This window comes from Typha latifolia, chromosome 1, assembly GCF_019914945.1.
Source record: "Typha latifolia isolate L0001 chromosome 1, TyphaL0001v2, whole genome shotgun sequence".
Lineage (NCBI taxonomy): Eukaryota > Viridiplantae > Streptophyta > Magnoliopsida > Poales > Typhaceae > Typha > Typha latifolia.
Genome location: NC_133086.1, coordinates 22,869,720 through 22,897,348, shown reverse-complemented (window position 1 = coordinate 22,897,348; position 27,629 = coordinate 22,869,720). Strand labels below are relative to the sequence as shown.

Sequence of the window (27,629 nt, the reverse complement as noted above, 5' to 3'; positions counted from 1 at the left end):
TGCTCAAAACTAGTTAATGTGCCACTAAATACGTAATCTGATATTTGCTAGAGATAACAGAAGTATGAGAAAGGAGGAGGTAAGCTATTATGATAGATTATTCGTTAGAGATATAGAAGAATTACAAATATTCTAGTGTAAAAATCAGCCTAATTTTCTTGAGACTGGTTGTTCCATATAATGGTTTTAATATTTTTCATGATAATTAGTTTATCATCTTAGAATAAACATGAAACATGTCATGCTTCATTCTTCTTAGCATCTGTCTTGCGTGTAAACTATTTTGCAGCAGTAGCATAATGCATCATCGTAACCATTCTTCGTGGATTTCATAGTTCATAACACAAAAGCTTTATGTATCCATATACTAACATTTAGAATTATTTAGTCATTAATTTTCTTAATCTGAACGAAAAAAAGAAGATTCAGCATCAAAGTAAACCTAGATGGTAGATCATTACATGGGTGTACGTATGAATGCATGTGTTTATCTATGTATATGTATACTGATAAATCGTAGCAAAAGGTAAGCAGAACTAGAAATATTTTGACCACATACTCATATCCGCAGTACAGGTATTAATTTCATTAATGCTACATTGATACTCGATAAATCATGGTCCAATCTCAAGATTAAGCTAAAAAATTTAGTTTAACATTTGGAAAAAGAAGAGGTGGATCAACGTCAACATCCCGTGCATCAATTGGGATGAGTACTTGATCAATATTCACATCCCAGATCGTGTTCAAAAATGAAATGAAAACAAAGAGCAAGTAAGGAATTTTATAGTCCTTCCTATGTTACCAAGAAAAATAAAAAGAAATTTTAATGCAATCATGTCTTATAATTGTGCTGTTGTTCATTACCATTCTTTAAGAAATTTCACCAAGTGAATGCTCTTCAAGACAACAATGTTTCTCCACTAATGTATTTATGTGCCAACCTAATTAAACCGTGGCAATAAATAAGCTAAGCTAATTATGGCGTGTCTTAGTAGTTAGGAGGAAATTTGTTAATCAAACTGTGTACACAAATTTGACAAAGTACGTATTTTAGTACATATACACGAGCCATTAAACGAAACTATAAAATCTAAGCTTTCAAAGTGTATATTTGAATACATGAACATTAAGTTGCAGATCAACTATATATCCATTGAATGCATAACGCAAATATGAGTTTTAGAATGTAGGCAGTGCATCGTTTTCTGCAATTAAATTTACGATTGACGAAAGAAAAGACATGTCGCCTGTACTCATGCTTCTCCAATATTGCCAATATCGAAGTTATTATGGAGTTGATCAATCGAATCAAACTTATTCCTATTTGTATCATATCTCCATGTTCCAAATCCAAGACGTTAATTATAGTGAACTTCTAATACTCAAACTAATCACAAATAAGAACACTAAATAAATGCAAACCACAAAGAGAAAAGAGGGAAGAGACAAGATTTATATGATTCGACAATGTGCCTACGTCCACGAGTGGAGCAATCTTTAATTCATTATGTAAATATCTAAATGCAAAGAGTTTACAATTCTAATCCCACTCTAAATAATGGTGGTTATTCCCTACAAGTTTTTCTCTCTTACAAAATATCCACACTAAACCCTAAAACTCAACATTTCTATTTATAGAGCTAATTCAAGTTGGAGATTTCTGCGGGACGCGTTTGAACGCGCTCAGAAATTCTAATACAAAATGCAGACTAGCGTTAGAACAGGATTCGAACACCTACATCAAGTTTGCTCTCGGGTTTAGATTCGCGATCGAACGCCTGCATCAATAGCCTCTGTCTGGAAACTGCGTTAGAACGAGTCCTGGGGGTGTTCAAATGCACTGGCACAGCAAGCCTGCAAAATACTGAAATCTGAATTTAACCCAAACTTCAACAGAGGGGCCTAATATTCTGGAATCAGCATTGACAGTTAAGTGAGGATATCCTTTCAGCTGCTCACAAGCAGGTTGTGGGAAGAAACCCGGAATCCAATAAGCAACTAATTTGGGCAGGTACCGTCTTTCTTTTGCTATTGCTATTGCTAGGTTGGTTGGAGCATCCTACCGATCCATTCAAAGAATTATTTTGGAATTGTGCCTTCTTGATGATCTTGGTTGCCAAATGGAGCTGCATATTTGTTACATCAATTTAACCTGTGATGCTCTTGTTAGTGTTTGGATCGAGTTTGGGTTGCTGATCTTTCGTCAAATTTATGCATTGGCCATCTTGGAATGCGGTTGTTGGCATTTAGATCGAGCTTGGGCTGCGGAACTGCTCTTAGCAGGATTATTTCTGCTGGGTCTACAATTATACTTGCCAATATTTTTGTGGTGCATTTTTCGAGCCTCATTTCTCGTTAACAATGCTTTCTTTCTCCGTCCTGCACCTCTTGTTGTCATTCATACACATTATAAAACGCAGCCAAATCCAATTCCACAAAGATTGCAAGCTCTAAAGCCAATTGGGCCAATTGGACCATTTGGGCACTTCATAACCATCTCCTTCCACAAGGTACGCTTCCTGCATGCAACCATCGCGAGATTTGTAGGCTTCTCTTTAATCAGATTGTTTTATTTTTCTTAATTAAAGCTTTGAATGCAACAAGCTTGTTACTGCTAAATTGACCCTTATTTTACAAATTAAAATTCGACACGGTACGACAAATAATTATAAGAAGAGTGGTGATGATATAGGGATTAAGCCATGCTTGTCCTTCGAATTAATAGATGTGATGGGAATTTAATCCAGTTACTGTACTTAATTAGGTAGGCACATTTGTGTTTATAAAATCCCAGTGGCTGAAAGGTATCTGACTTCATTAGTTCGAACTCCTGGTTAATTAGTTAGCTGCAACCCATAATAATGTTAGATTTCATGGAGCAAATATCACAAGATACTAATAGACTACTGATTAGAAAAGCTATCGATTAATTCAATTATCGGCATCTCCCATTTCTAGGTTTCGCAGATGGAGTTGTTTAAAATATTTTTGAGCCAAAGTGTACCCAGTGACAGGATATATTTCTTTTACAGTCCTATGAAATGAAAGGAAATGGATCTTATTGTCAATGTACAGTTCTTCCACATATATATATATATATATATATATATATATATATATATATATATTCTTTTTTGATTATCTCCATATTTCAACTGGTGAGCTTCCTGAGTTAAAGGTGTTTCTTGTTTTAATATTGGTAAATACTTTGGTGCTGTTTCTATGATATGAAAGCTCAGTTTTACCTACTCTGATTACATTGAAATGGTAAGATCCAAAACCTATGATTCTTGACAGATATCTGCTCGTATCTCTCTTGTGACACAGGATACAGCTTATGTCGTCAGAAAATTGTTCATGCGAGGGCTGCCTGGATCCACCCCTCAATACTTCTTGTAACTCGAGCTTCACTTTTATTTACAATTGGGGATGCAATTATTCCATGTTTATGTATCAGGCCTTCTTAACGAATTGAATGAAACTTTACCTGCGGACTATTCTTGAAAGAAGAAGAAGAAGAAGAAGAAGAGGTGGATCGACCTCAACATCACGTTCATCAATTGGGATGAGTACTTAATACATATTCACATTCATTCCATAGCGAGTTCAAAACAAAGAGCAAGTGAGAAATTTTATAGGCCTTACTATGTTACCAAGAAATTGTTAATGTCTTATAATCATATTACCATCTTTAGGAAATTTCACCAAATGAATGCTTCCAAATAAACTAAGTTAATTAATTATGCCGTGTCTTAGGAGTTAGGGAGAAATTAATTATCGTCTCGTCAAGTTTCATGTGAAGATATCTTATTAGATCCTCCTTTTGCTTCCAAATCATTATTTGGGAATAGAATGACAAACACATAGTAACTATTTTGGGCAGCTGCCGTCATTGCTTTTCCTAATGCTAGGTTGCAGGTTGGAGCATCCTACTGACCCATTCAAAGATAATTATTTTGGAATTGTGTCCTCTTGATTTACATCAATTTAAATGTTTGGATCGAGCTTGGGGTGATGATCTTTCGACAAAATTTATGTTGGCAATTGGATCGAGCTTGGGCTGTGGATCCCCTCTTATGTGCCAACCTAATTAAACAGTGGCAATAAATAATGTTAATTTCTCCTCTAATCCTCTTCAAGACAAACAATGTTTCTCCACTAATGCGTTTATGTGGCAACCTAATTAAACCAAACCAATGCTCTTCAAGCCAACAATTGTTTCTCCACCTAATTAAAACGTACCGTTAAATAAGCTAAGTTAATTATGGCGTGTCTTAGTAATTAGGAAGAAATTAATTAGCTCAATCTCATCGATAATAATTCACCGTCAATAGCTTGCTAAGTTGGACATACATAGCCAACCAAAGTACACAAATTTGACAAAGTATATATTTGAGTACATGAACATTAAGCTGCAGATCAACTATATATCCATTGAATGCATAACGCAAATATGAGTTTTAAAAAGTAGGCAGTGCATCGTTTTCTGGAATTAAATTCACGATTGACGAAAGAATAGACATGTCGCCTGTACTCATGCTTCTCCAATATTGCCAATATCGAAGTTATTATGGAGTTGATCGATCGAGTCAAACTTATTCCTATATAAACCCATCTCCATGCTCCAAATACTGAGGAAAAAAAAAAATCCAATCAAGAGCTGAAGCACATTAGAGCAGGTATTAGTAATATGTCCAACATTGATATGGATCAGATCGATGGTGTTGCAAAGTATATTGAAGACAAGAGCGTGTTAGTCACTGGTTCCACCGGGTTTATAGCAAAGAGTAACGCAATTAATCTCATGCATTGCTTCTCTTCCTATCTAATTGTTTCTTGGTAATTATCTATAGATTGATATTAATCCTCTGTTTCAATTCATTTCTGCATGAAGTCTTTGTGGAGAAGGTGTTAAGAATCCAGCCAAAAGTAAAGAAGCTTTTCTTGTTGGTGCGAGCTAAGAATGATGTTTGTGCCAAGCAACGCGTGGAGGCTGAGGTCTATTATCATAGTCAATTAGATAGCCAGCAAAATAAGAGTAATAAAAAACTAGCAAGGATCAAATTATAAATGAGTAGCTACTGAAACTAACCATTCGTAAATTTCTCTAGGTTATGGAAATTGAATTGTTCAACGTCCTGCGAGAGAAGCATGGAAAGAACTTTTCGTCATTTTTCTGGGCCAAAGTGCATCCTGTGGCAGGGGATATTTCTTCTGAGAATTTGGGAATAAATGATGGCGAACTTAGAGAATTCCTCTGGGATGAGATAGATGTTATCGTCAATTCTGCTGCAACTACAAGTTTCATTGATAGGTACTCTTTTCTCATATCACCATCCTCGTCATCATTCATCATCATCATATATATATATATATAGAGAGAGAGAGAGAGTAGGTTCCTTTAAAGTATAAAAGTTTATTAGTAAATCTGAAAGAAAACTAGACCCTCACTAGATAAGGACTACTACTAATGACACTTTACTAAGCATAAGATAATAACGATGCATTCACAAACAAAGCAAATTTAACATGGAAAAAACCTTTGCCAACCGAGGATTAAAAAACCACGTACCTCTTTCATAAGGTAAAACCAAGCACTATGAATATTGCGGTTACAAAAATACTTACAACTTGATTATAATTACTGTAATTGTCACGATAGTGTTTTGCATGACTCCCCCCTCAATACATCGCCTCTTGTGCTTGGCTCACAACCTAGTTGACCCCTAAGGTTGTAACTTAGCCTCAGTGACTCTTGAGGCTATCTCAAAATGTCTTCTTCAATCTTGGACAAGATTGGTATGGAATGACCTTAATGCCTTCAAAACTTTAAGCACTTCCAGGAGCTCACTACTCTTCCCTTTGGTCTCACTTCAGCTGCCTAGAGTGGTGCCCAACCTTTTTCAAGATCCCTTTTATATCCTAGAAAGTTTGCTTGCTAGAAAAACCTAACCAAAACCAATAGGAGCAAACAAAATCGTTCATACGTGATCTGGTCCATTTGAACGGTTTGGGTTCCAATCAATGACGTTCCACATATTTCGTTTGAACACTCTTCCAACTTTTGAAGTCTTCAACTGGTTCGTTCGAATGTCTTCCCACATTGGATACAGTGAGCTCTCTGAAAAATATCATTCGAACGTTTTTCCGATGTAGGATATAGAGTGTTTTTTGAAAAATTCCGTCCGAACGCTTTTCCAACGTTGGATACAGAGTGCTCTCTAGAAAATCTCATTCTAACGTTATTCCAACGTTTGATTTGCACTTGTTCCTTGTTGCGCATCTCGTTTGAACGCAACATCGTTTTGGGAATCCGTTTGAACGTCTTTCCCATACTTATGAAAATAGCGCTGCGTGGGAGGATCCGTTGGAACAGACTAATCCTGTTCGAACGGAAACACTTCTTTTCTTCTACAATGTGCATTTGGTCTTTACAATTCAAACTAATATGTTACAACTCATATGATTTTGTTTTGTCACAAATTTGCCAATTACAAGTGCTAACAAAATCATCTTTATATGCGTGATGGTAGGTATGACACAGCTTTGAGCATCAACACTTTTGGGGTAAAAAATGTTCTAGTTTTTGCCATGAAATGTATCAATTTGAAGATGCTTCTACATATTTCAACTGGTAAGTGCTCCATTGATATTATTATTATTATTATTATTATTATAGTTCTTTATAAGGAATACACTTTCTATTCCAGTTATAATTCGTTTTCCCCCACAAGGTGCTTATTATTGTTCTTATTCGCCAGCATATGTGAATACGGCAAAAAAAGGAGTCATACTTGAAGAACCACTTTCTTTGGATAAGGCCTTTAATGGATGTTCCAAGTTGGATATTGAGGCAGAGATGGCATTGGCACAACAAACACTAGAGGAGTTAACTCGTAACGAAGCTTCACAAGACGCTATAAAAATTGCTATGAAAGAACTAGGACAGAAAAGGTACGAACAACTTAGTCAATCACATCCTGTAAAAATATATTATGACTATTATTACGCCAAAGATTGCTCCAAAGACGTACACTAATTCCTTTTGAACCAGGGCTCTCCTGTTTGGATGGTCCAACACTTATAGATTTACCAAGGCGATGGGAGAATTTCTCGCCTATCCCTTTGCATCACGCCTTCCTCTTGTAATTTTGCGCCCCACCATGATTACGAGTACTTACAAGGAGCCATTTCCTGGATGGATAGAGGGAGTCAGGTTAACATAATAACCCAAAAGTTGCAACCATGATCTATGTTTCTATTACGTTGCTCTATCGTACGTTTCAATATATTTTATGGAGAAAAAAAAAATTACATGCAGAACAATTGATACGTATATCACCAACTTCGCCATGGGATATGTAAAATACTTTCCTGCAGATTGCACTTCAATCTTGGACTTGGTATGTATGTATACATATATGCGTGCCATCTTCCCCACCATACACAAATACGTTGTTGTATAATTTCTTGCATGCATGCACAATGTTAGCGTTGTTCATGATAACATTTCGATGATCAGGTCCCTGGGGACACGGTAGTGAATGCTATGATGGCGATCCTGGCCGCTCATTCTCATGAATCATTGTCGTTCATCTACCAGATTGGCTCCTCACTGCAGAATCCACTGACGATTGGCGAATTCAACAGCATGGCTTATAGGTACTGCTTGCAGAATCCCTTCACTAAAAGAGATGGAAGTATCATCAAGGTAAAGCAAGCTCAAGCGACAACAATGGCTGCCTTCCGAATTTGCATGTCACTACTGCTCATAGTACCACTTCAGGTTAATATGTCGATGATCGCAGTTTATAAATTTAATTTATTACAACTTATATAAAATATTTCATGACCATTAATATTTCTTTATGAAGGCTTTGCGCGTACTAGGTGTTCTTCATCCTCCGATGAGTAGCAAATACAATCAACTCAATAGAGCGTATGGTTATGTATTGAGAGTGGCCAAAGCCTACGAGCCATTTACTTTCTACCATGGAAGGTTGGTATGTAAATATATTCTTTTAATGTTAGTGATGAGTAATTAACTTTGGTGGGCATGCAGGTTTGATAACCACAACATGCAAAAGCTTATACTTTTAATGAAGGAGAAGGATAGGGAGTTGATTCCCACTGACACCAAGTGCATCAAATGGGACGAGTACATCATAAACATTCACATCCCAGGTCTCTTCAAGTATGGAATAAAAGAGAGAAAATGAATTATAAACAATGTGATGGGATACATGGATATGAATTGCAATTCTACCCAAGTACAAGAAGAAAAAAAAAAAAGTTTTGGAGAAAAAAAGAAGAGATAAAGCAATTCTTATGCATATATTCACACATTGTTATACCTGTATTACAAAGTGGAATGACGGAAAAGATGAGAATGCCAAAGTATCTCTCTACTTATAATTGCAGTCAAATTTCTCTTTTCAATAGTTTGAAGATCTATTAATAATCAAAGTACTTAGTTCCGTTGGAATCAAGTAGCTAGCTAGGAGGCCATGCATTAAAGAACTTAGCTCGAATAATTAATTTCATAGTTGGATTCAACTGCAGCGGAATGAAGTCTATAACCACAGCTTAGAAAAAACGTGCAGTCATAGCTGATCGATGTAATCAAGGCGTGAATTGTTAGCTATAACTGTGAAGAGATTGACAGAAATATCTGTTTACCAGCACGAAGTTGACATCTAACTAGAATTAGGTGTTGATGTTGTGCTCACGAAAGCAGTCTTCTACCTTAAACAAAACTAACCTTAAATTTTTTATTAGAGCCGGAGATAATTAAAGCAAAAAACCATCGTGCATTATTTTTAAGATAGAGGTAATGTACATGAATTAACTATGCGTTGTACAACACTTATAAAAGGGTTCTGTATATTGTTTTGTTAGATAAGTTAAGTTAATTTACATAACCTAACAATATGAATAATGATAAAGAAGAAATATAAGATGTCTTTGATAAATTATAAAAATATTTAAAATTTATATTTTTTATAAAACAATATATCAATTAACTATCAGGTGATAAAAGTAATCATAAAAAAATATTTTTTTAAAAAAAATTATCACGATTATAGAAAACGCCGCCAATAATGAAGAAAATTATGGCTGATTTTAGAGTAGCATGTTTGTAGTGGCAAATAATTAACCAAAGCTTAGAAAAAGAAAACGTGACGTCTAATCGATGCAAGGAATTAATTGCTCGCCATAACTGTGAAAAGATTCACAGAAGTATTTGTTTGCCATTACAAAGTTGACATCTAAACTGTGTGTGGTGTTGATGTTCGTCCCACGAACGTATTCATTCCTTTACCTAAAACAAAACTACGAGGTTCGACTAAAATAATTAAGCTGAACAATTATATATATATATATATATATATATATATATATATATATATACGACATTGTAAGTATCGCAGATTATTTCGAATTAATGTGCCAATGCTTTATATACCATTGGAAACCAATTCTAAGTTCTAACCCAAAATATTTATACAGGGGGTATTTTTATCATTTAAAAAAAAATTACAGCTAGACCATTTAAAATATCTCCTATTTTTATATAGATTATCTTATTTATATTTTGTAATATTTTCACTCACCAAATTGTCTAATATCACTCGCAATGGAAAATATTAAATGGATAATAATTTAGAAGATCTAGGTGTATTTATCTTAATGATCTGTTATCAGCTTTCAATTTTTAAAGACAAAGATAAATAGAAAACGAAATGATACGGTCTCTGCATTCATCTAACAACATAAGTTTTTCCGCCTCTTTGATTGGATGTTGTCACGTTTAAATTAAGTGCTCGGAGTGATGACATTAATTTTTCTGGCTTAATTAATCAAACATCAACTACCCTAATTAATTTCTAGTGGCATCACTTAATTTCCTACTTAAATATCAACTAACGAATCTAAGCCATGCATCAGAATCCAAGTGATAGGAAGGTTGTTAGTATGTCCCTAACTCTTAATTAACTTAATTTGTAAAGTTAATTTAACTTACTTCCTCTGTGGGCTTGCCCATAGTCAACTCCACATACGTATATATATATACAAATATATATATATATTAGCTGGTTGTGATTGATTTAAAGCTAGATACCACAATCAACATGGGATTCCGGTTGCCAGCCATTGTATCAGATAGTCAAGAAGACAAGAGGAACCCAGTGGCTTAGTTGCAAATGGTTTTCTTTAACTCTATATTGACACATTCAAAGCTCCAATAACTGCCTCTCTCTCTCTCTCTCTCTCTCTCTCTCTCTATCTCTCTATATATATACTTTTAAGTCCTTTCCCAAGTCCATATGAATTAAGAACTGGGAAGCAAAAGAAGAGAATCACAATGGAGTTTGGTGGCGTTGCAGAGTATCTTGAAGACAAGAGCATATTTGTTACGGGCTCCACTGGGTTTATAGCAAAGAGTAATACAATCTCTTGCAGTCTCTTTAATAGTTAACTAGCTTCTATTGTTGTTAAACAAAAATTTTGATCGTAATCTTTTGTTTGAATTTATTTTTGCATGAAGTTTTTATTGAGAAGGTTCTTCGAACGCAACCTAAGGTTAAGAAGCTTTTCCTGCTGGTGCGTGCTAAGGATGATGCTTCTGCCAAGAAGCGTGTGGATGCTGAGGTAATGTACAAGAAAATTCTTAAGGCATTATGTGTTTGTTAGTCTATCATCTATCAGCTTAAACCAAGAGTAAGAAAAATATTGCAGGCCTACAAAAAATAGAGAGAAAAATTATGTTTCGCTCCTTAATTATATCTTTACAAATGTTTAATCGGTTAACTTAACAACTATTCTAAACTGTTATACTATTAGATGAGGTATTATCAAAGACGAGATCTTTGAGTTTAGAATCATGTAAAATTTATCTATTGTTTAAAATATAATAACACGTATCAGTTTATATCAAGCCCACTTCTTTAGCTAACCTATCAAAACATCTTAGCTCCCAAGTGAGAAAGAATAGTAAAATATAAAAACTATAGTTTTCTAACTAACTTAATCTTTTAAGTTAGTTGGTGAATCAACAAGATTTACATAAAGCCCACGTTTTGAATTTTAATCTCAGAAAAACTTCTATCAACATAAGAATATTCTGATAGACTTTCTTCTCAAGATACAGTCAACTTCGCTAAGACGGATTTCTCTTACAAATATAACAGTGTATTTTCAGAAAATTAAGTTTGATTTTGAGGTATCATTTTATTTTAGATACATTTTCATCAATTTTATTAAGAAAGAGTGTTTTTAAGATAGTGTGAAGCGTAAATTCAAGAAAATACAAGATGAAAAAAGTACTACTTTTTCTAAAATAAATCTAACTCTCTTGATCTTGCTGCATGACTTTTTCTTTTAACATTTTATTTGCTACATTGGTTGCCAGGACATGAGCAAAAACCTTAAACTGATCAATGTTAGACCTGGAACTTATGATTTATTAATAGGCATGACTTTCTACTGAAGCAAAGTTAATATGCCATCAAGTTAATGATGCAATCCATAGGAACATTGTTAAATAATATTAGAAACAATTTTACATATGAAAAGTCCATCACTAAAAATAAATTATCTGAAACAAAAACTTCAGTCGAAAACCAATAATTTATATTTACCCGTAGTAAATTAAAGTTTCAAATTTAAAACTAAAACTGAATCTTTCATCTCTAGGTTATGCAAATGGATGTGTTCCAAATCCTGCGAGAGAAATATCAAGAGGAATTCCAATCCTATTTTTGGTCCAAAGTGCAACCGGTGGCAGGAGATATTGCTTCTGAGAATATGGGAATAAATGATAGAGAACTCACAGATGCATTATGGAAGGAAATAGATGTCATCGTCAATTTAGCTGCAGACACAAGCTTCTTAGAAAGGTCAACAACGATTTACAAGCATTAATTTGCAATTATATGTCGACCTCTTATAAGTCACTATAAATTAGATATAATTTTTTTTTGTCCTAAATGTTTATAGGTATGATGTAGCTTTGAGCATCAATACTTTTGGGGTGAAAAATGTTTTGGAATTTGCAATGAAGTGTGTGAAATTGAAGAAGCTTCTCCAAGTTTCTACTGGTGAGTGAACATTAATCTTTAGTTACATATGATCTATGGACATCTCAGATCCATGATCTATGTTTTTATATATGCACGCATTAATTGTTCTTATGTTTCCAGCCTATGTCACAAGAGAAAATTCTGGCATCATACTTGAAGAACCGGTGGTTAAGGCTATCGATGGAGGCCCAACCTTGAATGCTGTGGAAGAGCTAAAGCTAGCACAAGCTAAACTAAAAGAGCTAGCAGAAGAGAATGCTTCAGAAGATACTATAAAGTATTCCATGAGAGATCTAGGCATGACAAGGTATATATAGTTAAATAAAGAAGTCTAAGTTTTCTTAGATACGTAGAAGAATTTCACACTTTTAATTAACACTTACATGTTCATATGTTATGCTTCTTTTTTCTGACTCCTAATGGATTTTCTGGTTTAACTAGGGCTCATTACTTTGGATGGCCTAACACCTATACATTGACGAAGGCGATGGGCGAATTGCTTTGTTACGACCTAATATCGCGCCTTCCCATTGTTATTTTCCGGCCGACCATGACTATAAGTACTTGCAAGGAACCATTTTCCGGTTGGATAGAGGGAGTAAGGTTAAGTCTTGGAAAAAAAAAACTAGTCCTACATGTGTGTTAATCCTTTCATTTATGCACTCCTATATATGCATGATCTTTTCCTGAAATTAGACTAATGATCATCGCAGAACCATCGATGAATTAATCGCAAGCTTTGCCATGGGCCATACAAAAGGATTGCCTGCAAATGTCACAACAATTGTGGACTTAGTATGTCATCTTCCACACGTACCCCATGATACAACAAATTAAATGTCAGTAACCTATGACTTATTATGATGTACTGATCTCTTGCGTAGATCCCTGGAGACATGGTGGCGAATGCTATGATCGCAGTCATGACCGCCCACTCCGGTGAATCGTCGTCGGCGTTCATCTACCAGTTAGGCTCATCGGCGCATAATCCTGTGACACTTGAAGAATTATCCAGTGTTGTTTATAACTACTTTTTGGAGAAGCCCTACACTAATAAAGATGGAAGCACCATCATGGTGACCAAACCTTATTACATCTCAACAATGGCCCTTTTCCAATTGTATATGGCCATAGGATATAAAGTACCTCTTCAGGTAGCTAGCTAGTTTAATTAATAACTTTATTGCATGCACATATAATTAATACTTTTAGCATCAGTTAATAATTAATTAATGTTCTCTTCTTTCAAAGGCTATGCGCCTGGTAGGACTATTACATTCTGGGATGCGAAGCCGATACGATCATCTAAATAGAATTTACAACCGTGCGCTAAGAGTAGCCAAAGCCTACAAGCATTTTGCTTTCTTCCATGGAAGGTAATTAATTAGTCAAGCAATTGATGCCATACGCTTAATTATATTGCACTGCTACATTGATGTTGTTGATCAACGAGGATGCAGGTTTGATGACCATAACATGCAAAAGCTTATGCTTTCAATGAAGGAGAAGGATAGGGAGTTGATTCCCATTGACACAGAGTGCATCAAATGGGAAGAGTACATGAGAAGCATCCACATCCCAGCAGTCATTAAGTATGGCATTAAAGAAAAGAGCAAGTGATGTATATTACTAATTTTGAATATACGTGGAATGAAGTTGTGACCCTCTTTGCCACTGTGCACTTTTGTACTTGTATTACGGAACAATAATCTAATAATATTGTTTTAATTACGTTCTATTGGTTCATTCGGTGGTAATGTTAGACTAAGCTGTATATAATCGAACGGTCCAACAGTGGTACGATGTCAGAATCGGACGATGGAAAATGACAGTTCGTGTAACCCGAGTGTGACTGCCAACTCCCACGTGGCAACCTGCAATAGCCAGTCAACGTCAACGAGAGCTCTAATTTCACCCCCGTTATTTATGATGGCCTCATGCGTTTCTCTTTCGGACTTCCAATTCGAGCCCCTGGGAGGGAGGCGAGGGGGCGTTTGGCATATTAATTAGGGGAGTGCAATTAAACGCTTCCAACCAAATGCAACAGTAACCGTTGCTCACTAATGGTGGGAATCTCCATTAACTGCTACCCGAGCTCCAGAGGGGAGAAAGTTTGGTTATCATGGGGTCCACTTCACTGGTGTTAGCCGGTTGTCTCTTTCCCTTGTTGACCGGATGCCCGGCCCCATTCGTAACGCCTATATAATATGCATCTCTTTCATGGCTTTTCCCTGTTCAATTACCCTCTCTTTTCTTTTCGACTAACTTTGTTGTGCAAATTTTTCTTTTCTTATTTCTTTGTTCTCATGGGTTTTAATTATATCTGTGCATGTAGTACTAGTACGAATATTGATGCTATGTAGCATAGCATGAGAATTAAACCATGCAGCTAGCCATGCGTGTTAACGTTCCAAGTGCTAGTTTCATGCATCTAAGCTAACTTTTTTTGTTTTGTTAATGCAAAGGGTTATAGTAAGAGCGAAGAGAGAAGGGGGAAACCATAAGATGGAAGGTGATGACAGAAGAGAGAGAGCACAGCCCAACAATGGTGAAAGAATGGGGTTCGCTTTTGGAGGGAGTGTGCTCTCTGCTCTCTCTGTCATTGCCATCTCTAGGGTCTCTCTCTCTCTCTCTCTCTCTCTCTCTCTGTGTGTAGCTCATGCACAAGGCTTCTGTATGTCACCATAATCCCTTGTTTTGAAGATTAAAAAATACTACTTTATTTTACCAGCTTAAGTTATAATATCTATGAGCATATATCTTGCTGTGGTAGATGCATGCATGCTTCCTCGTCACACACGCATACAATTAAAACTTTAGGTAAATTAAAAAAGATTTGTATCTATTTACTCCCTGGGATTATATTTAAAGAATATCAAAGTGCATCCAATAGCTAAAAACTGTTTATTTATATAGTTCAAGTCTTCAAGATGATGGTAGAGAGATGTATCCGGAAAATAGTGATTCTAAAAGTTATTGAGCACATTAAACTTTGAGGTAAATATGCACTTAAAAGTAAGTTTTAGATGATGTAAAGATTTAAAACAACAAGAGAGTTAGTCCATGGGCCAAAATGATTATTTAAATGGGCCTTAAAATGCGGCCCATTAGAAGTTCACGGGCCAGGGAAGGGCATTAGTGTAATTCGACGTTTCTTCCCTGCTCCAAAAAAGGCAAAAGCCAACGTTCGCGTCTCCTCCCATCAAGCCCGAACCCGAAACCCTACTGCACGCTCGCCGTCGGCCATGGACGACGAGCCGGAGACGATTGTTCAGACTTCCCCTCTGACAGAGGGCGACAACGGCGCCCCGGCGCAGCCGCTCTCGAAGAGCGCGAGGAAGCGGCTCCTGAAGCAGCAGCGGATGGAGGAGCGGAAGGCGGCAAGGAAGGCGGCGGAGAAGGAGAGGAAGCGGCGCGACTTGGAGCGGCGCCGCGGAGAGTGGGAGGCGCGGCTCGCCGCCGCCGGGTCGGAGGAGGAGAGGGCGAGGTTGGTGGAGGAGAGGAGACAGACGAGGAAGGAGAGAATGGAGAAGGTCTCGGAGGAGAGGGAGATCAAGATCGGACGGCTGAGGAGGGCGGCCGAGGTAGGGCAGAAGCTCGTGATCGATCTCGAGTTCGCGGATCTTATGACGGCGAATGAGATCCAAAGTCTTGTGCACCAGGTGACTCCTGAGAACTAGGGTTTACGCATTCTCATTTTACACCCTGCAGTTGTTAGAACTCGATCTCTTTGTTATCCTATATGGAGCCTCACATTTTTTCGTAGAATTTTTCAGTTAACACGCTGTCAGTAGTAGAACCTTAGTTTCTTTATTGTAAAAGTCAAATGAAACGCAACCAATCTTAACTGATAACTCAAACTGCCATTTAAGTAAAAAAGGAGGATCTATTGGTCAGATATGAGATAAAAAAGAATAAAGGAAATTTGGCAATTACAAATATTTACGTTCAAAAATAAAAGAACTTTTCTTCTTTCATCAAGTTGAAGTTACTCAGAGTATCATTTGGACATTATAAGAAAAAAGAAAATTCAAGGCTCAATCTGGAAATCGTTAAAAGGTTGACCCGAGAGTATTAGTATCTGGGTTGTGTTTAAATGATTTTCACTGGATATAACCAAGTATGAATTATGCTATTGGCATCAACTCGTCATAAGGATATTATAAAAAATTATTGTGTTTTTGTATTGTTTTACAAGTCAATAACTTATGGAGACACAGATGATGTATTGTTATGCAGTTAATGGAAGATGTGCTTCACCGGCTCATCTCTGGTTGACAGGATGTAGAGGAGAAATAGAGACCCAAATACAAAGGCTCCCAGGATTTGATAAGTGGATTATTGAGAAGGAGAGCACATCTTATATTGAAGCCTTTCAGGATCAGAAAGAGAATCTTGTGTATCTAACAGCAGATGCAGAGACTGTTGTTGAGGAGCTTGATCCGAAGAAAATTTACATCATTGGTGGGTTAGTTGATCGGAATCGATGGAAAGGGATAACCATGAAGAAGGCAAATGACCAGGGGATTCTTTCTGCAAAATTGCCAATCACAAATTACTTGAAGATGTCAAGCTCCCAGGTATGGCTAATGTAATATTGAGTATCTCTTGTTTCTCCAAAGACTGTAAGTCTGTACCAAGCCCTTACTTTGCTATTACTTTCATATCGAATTGTAAACTGAAGGTGTTTCCAGCTGAAACTATCCGAGCAATACTTGGTGCATCATGTCCAACTAGCGGTCAACCCCTATAAGTAGCCAATTTTAAGGTTTAAGAGTCAAAATGTAGTGAGCATGATAAACATGCCCATATAGAATAGCGTGTCTTAAAATCATGGGATGCATGAAGAAGTTGTTGGCATGTTTGTACCAATGCATATCTCTTGGAAGGCTAACTACTATGTTCAGCATCAGGCAGAGTCTCATTTGCGCTTCTGGAATTTAATGATAAACAGCATTAGTGGCTATCTTGAATCCCTGATTATTAAGCAGAATATGAGTTTATGAAATGACAGAAAGTTTTGATCTTAATATTTTGTTCTCTCCATTGGCGGCTCAGTTACACTCACCTCCTTTTCAATTATTTCTTTAATGAATTAATATATGTTCCCAATATTTAACCCTTGCATAGAGATTCTGGTCCACTGGATCAAATAAATAATCCTATTCTATTCTCCTTTTCTAGCCGCCACATCAGGAACTATGAGATTTAAATTACAAGTTTACAGCATAAAGATCACACGCTTTGAAAATGAAATTACTGAAACCAGTGAGATGAGTGATTTTCTATTTTCAAGACTCTAGAGTACTTGAACTTGGTTCATTTATTAGCTTGCATGATTGCCTGTTATTTATTCTGTATAGTTTCTTTACTCGTATATGTATTGATCTTACAGGTTCTTACAGTTAACCAGGTGTTTGAAATACTGCTAAAGTTTCTAGAAACAAGAGATTGGAGAACTGCATTCTTTCAGGTGATTCCACAAAGGAAAAGAGGAGAGTATGAAGGAGAAGCTGAAGAACCTGAAGGAGAAGTTGAAGAACCTGAAGGAGAAGTTGAAGAAGCTGATGGCGATGTAACTGTGGATGCAGCAGAGGTAGTAACTGCATGTGAAAATGGCGTGGAAGTAGATTCAGAAAATGGTGGTTGCATAACAAAAAAACTGTGCATCAGAGAAGTTGAAGATGGAGAAGCAAAAGAGGAGGATTCTGATGACGCCGCAAGCATGGCAGCCTAGGATCATAAGAAACAGATCTGATCATATTCGTACTATAGTTATCGGAAGGCTATGAGAGATTGCCATGGTTCTGCACTATGCTTCAGTATGACCTCTGATTCTCTGAACCTTCTACTGCTCTAGCAGTACTAAGCACAAAATTTTGCCTTCAGTGTGAAGAACTAACTTGAGAGGAATTTTTGCTTCAGAGAATTTTCCAACTTAAAAGTTTTCAGCCTCAGTTCACTTCCAATTTTCTTTGTAATTGTGGTCCTTTTACCTTTCTTGAACCATACTATCATGTCTCCTACTCTCCATGAGCAATGTTTGGATACAATTCCTTCCAGAAATGGATGGAGTACATTGAAGATTGTAGTGACCAAGAGGCTCTACCCAGTGAAATTGTAGAAGTGTAGATCAACTGAATCTGTCTACTTGTGCAACTTATGTGATCAGAATAAGAGTTTGCTGCTTTGACAGCCACTGCTGTTTTCTTCTATCACCCTAGCCGTGTTTGGCCAAATTCAAGTTTATTTCTGTCAATCTTATCTGGCATTCTATTTGTTTGCATCTAATGCTTGAAAAATCCGATGTCAGTGTCATATTTGTTTGGTGAATGCAGTAAGCAGCTGAACCTTGCATGACAGTTTGAGAAATTTCTCCCTAAGAAGCAGGATATCATACTAAATTGCTTCCCGTTTGGATATCGTTAGCTTTCTCACCAATGACATGTAATTCTACCTGGGATGCATGGGAAATAAAGTAAATCGTTTTTCCTCGGAGCAGGTTTATTTAGAAATGCAAATGTATATTTATTCGACTTCAAAGCCAATAAAAAAAAAGTTATTTTATATAAGCTCTCCATTTTAGTCTTATTATGAAAAGATACCTCTTGTTGACCTATTAGCAAATTGATTCCGGCCTTTTCACACACACACACACACACACACACACACACACACACACACACACACATATATATATATGCAAAGTACCATTATGATGAATATTCCTAAAAATAAAATTGCTCACTCATATGGTGTTCTTTTTCAGAGAGAGAAAAGAGAAATACAAGTATTTTAGTAAAAGTAGGACATATTAATAATATTCCTTGCAAACTAGGAACAGATGATCTTCCGCAAGTATACCTACAATAGTGGTCGATTTGCAAATATATGGAGAGAGAGAAAGAGAGAGAAGCAAGTGTATATACATCCTGCAGCCAAAAATTATTGAAAAATCGACAACATTAGAAGGATCGAGATACATCCCATCGGTTGATCTGTTGCATATATGATATATAGGCCCAGGAACACAGATGATGGCCATCAGACATATTTGGTTTAGATGCACCACATCCTTGTTAAGCCATCACCACGCAAGTAATTCATCAACTGATCATCTCATCACAATTGGTGATGAGGAACACGTGGCGAAAGAACTGCGGAAGGCAGAAGTCAGCTAATTACCATCAGTCCGTAATTGGTAGCAGAAATCACAACCAAGACAAGCATTCTTTGTGAACTAAGCTGTTTTACCTTCATTTAAGTCAAAAGAGCTCTTGCGGCTGAAAATTTCTTTTGGATCTAGATGTTGTTTGGATAATAGAATTTGATCCAAGAATTCTCTCCTGCAAAAACATAACAAAAAATCTCTCATTATTTTAACTTGGATGAAATCAATAATTTAAATAAGAAGTACGAGATTCCTGCAACAAGAAAAGTAGTCATAAGAATTAGCATCTTCGTTTAGCAGGATATGTGCCACTTCAAGTAAGAAACCTGTCTCAGTTAAGAGTAGATGATGCCTATCAGAAATTTTTGGTGATAAAAAGATGCTAAACAACCGAATCAGGTCAAATAAATACAACAAGTTCAGCTGGCAAACAGAGGGAGGTTGTCCCACCAAATTCGGTTTATAAAAGATGCACTACAAAAAGGCTACCAGGAAATTTTCAATGACATGCCTTATCTTAAACTGCAAGTGTTTCATATTGTTTTTTCAGTGAATGATTAAAGCCATATTCACCTTGCCCATGAAGGAATAGATTTCCTCCTCCGCTTGAGTTCCCCTTCTTCTTCCTCCTCATCATCAGAGTCTCTATATGGAGACATTTCATATGACTGAAAGAATTTTGGAAAGAACAATTAAATAATAAGTTAGAGCTCTGTTCTACTGTAAGTATATACTAAATAACAAAACCAAAACAGACCAAGGAAGCAGGGATATACATAAATGCTCTAACCAGAAAAAATGATACAGCTCAGCCTTCATAATCATCATAGCTTAAATACTCTAACCAGAAAAAATGATACAGCTCAGCCTTCATAGTCGTCATAGCTTAAACCAAATTATCATATTGCTTTATCATTCAGCTGAATGATAAAAAATCTCATTCACCAATGCAAAATATACTAAAAGTAGCATTGCTTCCAAGTGAAAAAGAAAAACACAAATAAAGAGACCATGTCCCAGGAGCATGTCCTTGTTTTATAACCAATTTTCTAGTCTATGATTTTAAATTGATAGCCAAACTTGTGAATAGTAATTATTTAACCTTTCAGATTAATAGCCAATGCACAAGATCTCATTCTTGGATATTTACCCTTTTATTGGATATTGAGGCTTTCTTGAAGATCTATATTTGTATTAGTTGCTATTTTGTAAATTTGGGGATTCCTAAAACTCCGGGAATCATCTTGGTGTATATCCAGCATTTGAACATATATATCCTAATTCTTGAGTTCAACTATCTGCAACTTTCTGAAAATTGTTGAAACCAGTTCAAGAAAATAAAAGATAAACCTTCAAGAAAATATAGTAAAGGGGTTGGAATGATGTACAAAGCCCCACATCTCGTCAATTCCGTTACTAGATGCAGTAGTAAATGACTACAAAAGAGTACCACCAAGTTCAGATCAAATTATACCTTCTCAAGATTGCTTGATTCTTTTGAAGTATCTTGAGACGGAAGTCTATCATCGCCAAGTCTCCCATCCCCGACAACCTTGACAGTGCCTGGTCTTGCTTCTTTACACCCAGCAACTTCCTCTTCTTTATCAAGTTTTAATGGCCTCTTTCCCTCTTCTACCAAATCTTTCTTCCTCAATTCCTTCTCATCATGTAAAACTTGCCATAGTCAATGACAGTAACTTGCAAAAGGGAACAATGTGTTAACGAAAAAAATAATAAGTAAAGCACTTACTGAAGCTTTATAGTGAGGATCATTCTCCTCTTTCCCAGCACGTGTTCTTTCCACCTGTTCTCTTTGCGGTTTTCGAGCTTCTTCAATGCATCTTCTTCTTTTTTCCTTTTCCTTCTTTTCTTCTTCTTCTCTCTGCCTCTTCCTTGCGGCAATATCAGCTTCCTTTTTCTTCCTTTGCTCCTCTTCCTGTTTTTGCTTGAGTTCTTTCTCCTGCCCCAACCTTATCCTTTCAACTTTTGCAGCTGCTTTGCGCATTTCACGCTCATTTAGTTTCTTTTCTTCAATGCGTTTTGCAGCTTCAGCCATCTCAAGTGCCTTCACTTTGATGTCTTTCTTTCCTGAAAGGCAAGTTTCATGTTCATATGTTGTATAGGGAACTCTTTTCTTTCTGCTTGTACAATCATATGCAAGCAAAAATCTAAAAGTATAAGCTACTAATGAGTAATGAGACAATAATTAGATTTATCTTTCAGTTGCTCCCTGAATAAAATGATTTAAACTTACATAGTTATATCATGACAAAGGGTCTGAAGAAGAAGGTTGAGGTTGCAAGTTTTCCAAGATATAAGTAATTTTTCATAAAAGCGGTCTTGATAAATATGTAATTGTCAATGTCATTTTATACATAAGCACCTGCTTTGTCCATTATTAGTTACCACTTACTAATTTGTACCTTGATTATTACTAGACAGTGGGAAACATGCTTTGCTGTTTATTTAACTTGGATTTATAAGTTAGATTAATGGTAAATATTTTGGTTAATTTGGGGTATAGCAGAAAAGTCTTGAACATCTCAATTGTATTCTTTCAGTTAAACAGCAAAGTCTTTCGATGTCCACCAGGTACTAACCACCGTAACAATCATGTTAATAATACATATGCATATTCACAGTTTTACATGGAATGCGGTGAAGAAAGATGGACAGAATGAATATTGAAGGAGTATTTAGTAATTAGAATTTCAAAGTTCCAAGCACACAAATAAACCCAATTTAGTCTTCTTTTCCCTAAGGAATTATAATTTCACCTAATGGCTAATATATCAACCATAATTTCCAGAGATCAGAAATAAACAAAAAAGACACACCTTTAACTGTTGCTGCTTGCTGCTTTTGCCTAACCAGTGGGAGAAAAGAAGATACATTGGACACAATATTGTTAGGCCTGCATCCTTTTTCCATGTTTGTTTGGCTCCTCTTCCCTTCATTTGTTCTTCCAGATATTTCCATCTTACTAGACCTGCTGCGAAGTGATTCACCCACTTTTCGAATTCCAATTCCACTTACTGAATAAGTTGAGTGGTTCCTCTTAGACTTCTTTTTGCTAGCACAAGCATTTCCAGGACTCAAATGGCGACCTACTGCAATATTAGAAAGAGCTTCGGTCTTCACATATTTTAGACTACTATTTTCCAGATGGTTGTTGGAAAGAGAAACCAATGCTGGAGCATTTTGATATAATGCAGTAACATCCTGAAGTGCTTTTCTGTTGGTTGGTGACTTGATCTCTTCTGAGCAATCTTTTTCTTCAGATATGTATATAACATCATGATGATCATTTTCTTCTGTAGCGCTGATATCTTCATCAATTCTAAAACATGTAAGTTCCGGATTAGAGCCAAATATCCCTGAACTGGCACCACTTCTTCCTGAAAGCTTTCTCTGGTTGAACTTTTCAACTGGAGGAGTCAAAGGAGGCTTACTTATCTCATGTCCAATCCTAGCACTTGAAAAGGACATACTTTCATAATGTGTTCTCCCCAGGAAAATGCCATTGACTTCTGATCCACAATTTTCATCTAAACTAGAAGCGTTTCTATTTTCACTTGCACTGAATTGTCCAATATCATCAACATCAAGAAGGAAAGGATTACTTATACTCGTTAGATTCAAGAGGCTAGTAGGTAAGGACTGATAAACATCAGGAAGTTTATTGATTTTATACTTTGTGGATGGATGGGAACCTGGAATAACCAAATTCCTAGAGTCACAAAGCTGCTCAATCAGGGAAGCCCTTTCTTTCTCAAGAGCTTGAACCTCAGAATCATCGAAGATGTCACTCCTAACAACTGAAGGAAAACCAATGCTGAACCCCTCATATTCTGGCATTGTTTCATTGCAGTCAACAATATCATCAACACAATGTGAAGATATGGCAATATTAGATGGATACAAAGTATTCCAAGCACCTAACTGGTCAAGACCTTCTTCTTTTGAAGCACAATCTGTGAGTCTAGAAGGAGTGGACTCAATGGTTCTGACATCCACTTTTGAAGATGTCATTGTTATCCCCTCATCCAGATCTCTAATCTGAAAAGAAAGTCCCTTGTGTTGCAAATGATTCACCTCATCATGGTCCTTCGCTTTCACACAAAGACTACCCTGCCAAGGAAAACCAGCACTCTTAGTTCCTATAATAAAAAACATAAACAGAGGAAACATAAAAAAGGTAAGATACAATAAAGAAAAGCAAGAAAACTGAAAATTTGCAGAAAACTAGTACTTGCTGCATAAGAGAATAACAGCATGTTGCAATGATTTTACTACCTCTGTTCGGCATTCTTCCTTGCTTTGAGGTATAACATCCAAACAGCAATCTTCGACTACATTCGTGCTCATATCTTCCATCTTGCTTGGTAGGACAAGTTGAAAGTTCGTACTAGCACAACAGCTTGCTGGATTTCTCTTCAATCTGTCATTTCCCTCTTGAGAGTTCAAGGATGGTCTAACCCCTGTCTTTGGAGAAGTAGCAAGGACATAATTTGACAGACAACTCATTTTTCTTCTTTTATACTCTGAAATTCCACTGGAATGGTCTTCAGTTTCCACTGATTGCTTCGGATCACTTGCACTACTATTCTTCTCATAGCTTCCCAAACTATTGAAAACATATCGAGAACTTGGAGGCAAATTCTTAATTTCTGCATCATTAAACATTGTTTTGCATGAATGACAATTCTTTTCTGCAACACTCATGCTTTCACAAATGTCATACCCATCAGTTTCTACTTGGCTGGAACTTTTCTCAGAGAAAGGCAAATTTTTATTACATGGCGCAAGATTCTTATTAATACTAGTAGGGTCCCCTAGATCATTCCAAAATTTTGGAATTTCATAAGAATATTTTGGTATATTATGAGCAGAATTACTAGGAAAGTTAGTACCCACAGTTCCATCAGCTGATAGGCAGTCACTGGCTCTACTCAAAGAAGACAAAGTGGAACCATTCAATTTAGAAGAACCGGAAAATTTATCCTCATTATATGAACTCAAAATAGGTTCATATGCTAATGCTGCATCTTGGTTTTCAGCAGTTTGTACAAATGTGGGTAGCTGACAATTGGTTTTCTTCTGAAGTTCCACTGTAGAAATTTTATCCTCTTCATTCCTTACCGAAGCTTCCTTTGTTTCAGTAAATAACAAACCATCATTATGAACAGTATCCATCAGTCCAGGACTGCTAGTAATCTCTTTCGTTTGAGCTCCGCCGGATTTCTGCTCTGTTGTACACGAAATTGGACTTGACAAGAAGATATTCTCACTCACATTATTCCTGGATATACTGTCCAAAGATGCAGAGGTAGGTATATCTATGTTGTTACATAAAATCATTTGAGGGTGAAAAACCTCATTGACATCCAAAGTGTGTAATGGGTCCTTTTCCTGAAGGAGCTCTGGGCAAACACTTGCTCCATTTAGTTCCCTGTCAAATGGTTCTTCTTCTGCTGACACCACAAGCTCCAACTCACTAATTGCATTCCCAGAATCACTATCCTTAGTTTCTCTTCCCAAGCAAGTCAGATGGTTTCCGTTCAGATCATGTTGCTCAACAGTATGATGTAACAGATTCTCAGTTTCTACTGAGAAGACCACATCAGAGTCTCTGTTTGCTGCAGTAAGTTCACATTTTTCAGCTTCTGTAGCATTCTCCGGCAGCCTTCCAAATGAACCTTCTGAGTTATCAGTCAGGTGGCCACCTGGATGACTTGATAAGTTTGCAGGACTCATCTTACTGTCCTTCAAAGGGCATGAACGAGATGGGGAGTTCCCTGAGGTCTGCGAAGCTCCCTGAGAAGAAAGTGATCTGGAAGGTACATGTGAAGGTTTACCACATGGAGGGAGGGAAAGACACTCTGGATTCTGTTGTCCGAGCAACTCTGGATCCTCTTGTGGGCTTCCATCAGAAACTCTGTTAGCTTCCCTTATGCATTGTATATCCTCTGTATTATGCGAAATCCCCCTCTGAAGCAGCTGACTTGTTGAAGAGTCACCTCCTTTCATGGAATTACTGGAAAGTGTTTCTTCCTCTACAGAATTTATAGCCCTGAGATCAGGAAGGGCACTCTGGGAAGTAAATCTATGGTCCTGATCTTCCATAATGGAAGAAGTAAAAGAGCTTTCATTCAAAACACACAAGTCAATGCCATCAAAAAGAAGTTTCTTTGGCTCAACCAACAGAAGGTCCTCAGGCACTGAAGCAGATAGGGTACTTGCAACTCTTAACCTAGAATGGTCCGCAACAGGCTCATTAGGAACAGTTCCAGCAGGACATCTTTGTGAAGCCACATTACAGTTAATACGACTGACTGTAAGATTGTCGACATCTGCACCGGTATCGGGGCAGGAATGATCCTCAGTTTCTGAAGTAACGTGAGCATTATCTGCTATGTGCTTCAAAGGTTCAGCAGGTTTTGATAGACTAGCATGAGAATCAAGTGCTTTGAGCACTTGTCTTGGTTGAGTGACCCGACAATCATCTCCCATGTCAGGAATCAATTTCACAACTGGTGATTCTTCAGTTTTGTCTGATCTCATGGAGGCAACCCTAGACCTGGTCATGATGCCTATATGCAGAGAACTTCCACGTCCACTGGTTTTAGCTTTTGCTTTTTCACTGAGACGATTTTCTAGGTCTCGTTGTCTCGATCTGGAACGTTGAATCCTTGAAAACATGTTAAACTCATCATATGCCTCAGCAACTTCCGAGTCTACTTTACGCTGCTCTAGGGGAACTTCCTTAGATTGACTTACAGATGCAGCTCCACTAATATATTCTGGACAAATACATTCATTTGAAAAACATGTTCCAGCAAGGAAGCCATTCTGCGACACTTTAGCACCCTCCTTAGGCAGGGTAAAGAAAGTACTGCAATTTGCTGGAGTGGTAACATGAGCAGGTGGAAATAAGAAGTCTGAAACTATGTGTTTCCTATCCAACTCTGTAGCACAAAAAATTATTCTAAAGCATAAGAAAACAAAGAAAAAGCGCATTGCACAATCAGAACTCATTTCCAGTATCTAACTCAGTTTTCAAATAAACAATTTAGACAATTTCCAAGTTATGCAATATATAACCTGCAAGAATCTAGAGAAAATTGTACAATGATCATAAAATCAGGAATGCATCTCTATTCTCGTCTATAATTAGGATCTATGAAGAATCTGACAATCGTGAATTCAGAAACATAAGAATCTGTACACATAGATCCTAGCAGATACTTCTCAGACATGCATTGTGCTTCTCCAACACATTGATGCTAAGAAAGGGAATGAGCCAAAGGAAAGCGCAGTTGTGTTTCCTAAACTGAGGTATATCAAAAGTTTCCAATGGCATTTTAAAAGTTATTCCACAAAATAAGAATTATGAGAGTACTTCATCTTAATGTTTCATAAACTTGTAGAACCAACAAAGTTTTCTGCAAAAGCAATGAGGGCCTCCTGCAATGTGTTTCAACATTATCAAAAGAAAAAGTTATGTAATCAGATAAGCATATTCTTCTGAACATTTGATCAGCCAAACTGAGTCAGTTTTTAAATTTTGAGAAAGTTCACAGTCAAGCAATTCAATAATGCAAGCAGTTAAAAGAGAGTGGACGCCATAGCTAGAAATATACCACCAGCATACACACAGAAATCACATAAATTCTAACCAAATTGCCCAATCCCTGCACTTAAACTGTTCAAAAGAAAAGCCTAAGACGAATTCAAGAACCTTTTTCAGCTGCAACGCTCAGAAAAGAGAAAAAGAAATCATCTTTAGACCTAACTTACCGATCAATTGATCGAAAAACAAAAGACAAAAGTAAATAACCTAGAGAAAGAAATTTGACATTTGACGAAGTGTAATTGCCAAGAAGTGTACCTTTTGGATTAGGGCAACCAGGGGCGTCCAATCCGGTGGTCCATAGCCAAGGGGGAGGGCGCTTGCCGTCGGCGACGAGATTATAGGCGAGGGATTCGCCGTAGGATTCGATCTGCTGCCGCAGCTGGCACTCAATCCAGTTCTTGCGCTCAAAGATCTGCATGAAGAGGTGCTCCAACGTCGTCATCTCTGGCCTAATTCGGATCGATGGAGTACGAGAGGGATGGATCCGGAGACCCTAACGTACGACGACACCCTAAGGGAATGGGATTAGGGTTTGCGAACTCTTCTACATGGAGAGAGAGAGAGAGAGAGAGAGAGAGAGAGAGAGAGAACGGCTAGTGGAGGAGTGAGCGACGATTTGAAAATTTTGAAACCATAGAGGGCGAGACGGACAACGTTACTGAAGGACAGCAAACGGTATATGATGCATTGCGGAGGAGGAGGAAGATCTGATCGAACGGCTACGATACTTTCTTGG

The 27,629-nt window shown here is 37.0% G+C and overlaps 4 protein-coding genes across 7 annotated transcripts; 3 read left to right on the top strand and 1 right to left on the bottom strand.

Annotated features, from left to right (window-relative positions):
• Positions 1–4,656: 4,656 nt before the first annotated feature.
• On the top strand, positions 4,657–8,420 carry LOC140798255 (probable fatty acyl-CoA reductase 4). Of its 3 annotated transcripts, none has more exons than XM_073152058.1 (10): positions 4,657–4,790; positions 4,898–5,001; positions 5,115–5,317; positions 6,537–6,637; positions 6,765–6,957; positions 7,058–7,219; positions 7,325–7,406; positions 7,526–7,789; positions 7,878–8,002; positions 8,066–8,420. In XM_073152058.1, the coding sequence occupies exons 1-10, from the start codon at positions 4,694–4,696 to the stop codon at positions 8,220–8,222; spliced, it is 1,488 nt and encodes a 495-aa protein (XP_073008159.1). In that variant the 5' UTR covers positions 4,657–4,693; the 3' UTR covers positions 8,223–8,420. The 3 variants fall into 3 exon arrangements, with proteins under 3 accessions (XP_073008159.1, XP_073008168.1, XP_073008175.1); XM_073152067.1 differs by having other exon boundaries at positions 7,878–8,006; positions 8,066–8,187; XM_073152074.1 differs by lacking the exon at positions 4,657–4,790 and having other exon boundaries at positions 4,914–5,041.
• A 1,843-nt stretch (positions 8,421–10,263) lies between these two features.
• On the top strand, positions 10,264–13,784 carry LOC140791461 (probable fatty acyl-CoA reductase 4). Its single transcript, XM_073142056.1, has 10 exons — positions 10,264–10,448; positions 10,553–10,656; positions 11,701–11,903; positions 12,004–12,104; positions 12,207–12,393; positions 12,528–12,689; positions 12,800–12,881; positions 12,971–13,240; positions 13,338–13,462; positions 13,547–13,784. The coding sequence occupies exons 1-10, from the start codon at positions 10,370–10,372 to the stop codon at positions 13,704–13,706; spliced, it is 1,473 nt and encodes a 490-aa protein (XP_072998157.1). The 5' UTR covers positions 10,264–10,369; the 3' UTR covers positions 13,707–13,784.
• Positions 13,785–14,342: 558 nt separating this feature from the next.
• Positions 14,343–18,304, top strand: LOC140791469 (tRNA (guanine(9)-N1)-methyltransferase). The gene is made up of 3 exons (XM_073142066.1): positions 14,343–15,748; positions 16,307–16,666; positions 17,482–18,304. The coding sequence occupies exons 1-3, from the start codon at positions 15,332–15,334 to the stop codon at positions 17,821–17,823; spliced, it is 1,119 nt and encodes a 372-aa protein (XP_072998167.1). The 5' UTR covers positions 14,343–15,331; the 3' UTR covers positions 17,824–18,304.
• A 575-nt stretch (positions 18,305–18,879) lies between these two features.
• Positions 18,880–27,487, bottom strand: LOC140791451 (uncharacterized). 2 transcript variants are annotated; one of them, XM_073142033.1, is made up of 8 exons: positions 27,149–27,487; positions 23,554–26,225; positions 22,095–23,388; positions 21,008–21,345; positions 20,732–20,914; positions 19,831–19,925; positions 19,341–19,432; positions 18,880–19,243 (listed from the first exon to the last, which is right to left on the bottom strand). In XM_073142033.1, the coding sequence occupies exons 1-8, from the start codon at positions 27,333–27,335 to the stop codon at positions 19,209–19,211; spliced, it is 4,896 nt and encodes a 1,631-aa protein (XP_072998134.1). In that variant the 5' UTR covers positions 27,336–27,487; the 3' UTR covers positions 18,880–19,208. The 2 variants fall into 2 exon arrangements, with proteins under 2 accessions (XP_072998134.1, XP_072998144.1); XM_073142043.1 differs by having other exon boundaries at positions 23,554–26,162.
• Between the last annotated feature and the right edge of the window lie 142 nt (positions 27,488–27,629).

Excerpts from the sequence above, each read along its gene's own strand:
- LOC140791461 (XM_073142056.1), top strand. The coding sequence starts at position 10,370 with ATGGAGTTTGGTGGCGTTGCAGAGTATCTTGAAGACAAGAGCATATTT. Across the intron at positions 12,882-12,970 it reads TCACAACAATTGTGGACTTA|ATCCCTGGAGACATGGTGGC; the intron begins GTATGTCATCTT and ends TCTCTTGCGTAG. Across the intron at positions 13,463-13,546 it reads TTTGCTTTCTTCCATGGAAG|GTTTGATGACCATAACATGC; the intron begins GTAATTAATTAG and ends ACGAGGATGCAG.
- LOC140798255 (XM_073152058.1), top strand. The coding sequence starts at position 4,694 with ATGTCCAACATTGATATGGATCAGATCGATGGTGTTGCAAAGTATATT. Across the intron at positions 5,318-6,536 it reads ACTACAAGTTTCATTGATAG|GTATGACACAGCTTTGAGCA; the intron begins GTACTCTTTTCT and ends GCGTGATGGTAG. Across the intron at positions 7,790-7,877 it reads TGCTCATAGTACCACTTCAG|GCTTTGCGCGTACTAGGTGT; the intron begins GTTAATATGTCG and ends TTCTTTATGAAG.
- LOC140791469 (XM_073142066.1), top strand. The coding sequence starts at position 15,332 with ATGGACGACGAGCCGGAGACGATTGTTCAGACTTCCCCTCTGACAGAG. Across the intron at positions 15,749-16,306 it reads TCCAAAGTCTTGTGCACCAG|ATGATGTATTGTTATGCAGT; the intron begins GTGACTCCTGAG and ends ATGGAGACACAG. Across the intron at positions 16,667-17,481 it reads TGAAGATGTCAAGCTCCCAG|GTTCTTACAGTTAACCAGGT; the intron begins GTATGGCTAATG and ends TTGATCTTACAG.
- LOC140791451 (XM_073142033.1), bottom strand. The coding sequence starts at position 27,335 with ATGACGACGTTGGAGCACCTCTTCATGCAGATCTTTGAGCGCAAGAAC. Across the intron at positions 23,389-23,553 it reads AGGAAGAATGCCGAACAGAG|GGTAGTCTTTGTGTGAAAGC; the intron begins GTAGTAAAATCA and ends TTTCCTTGGCAG. Across the intron at positions 19,433-19,830 it reads TCTATTCCTTCATGGGCAAG|GAGAGAATTCTTGGATCAAA; the intron begins GTGAATATGGCT and ends ATGTTTTTGCAG.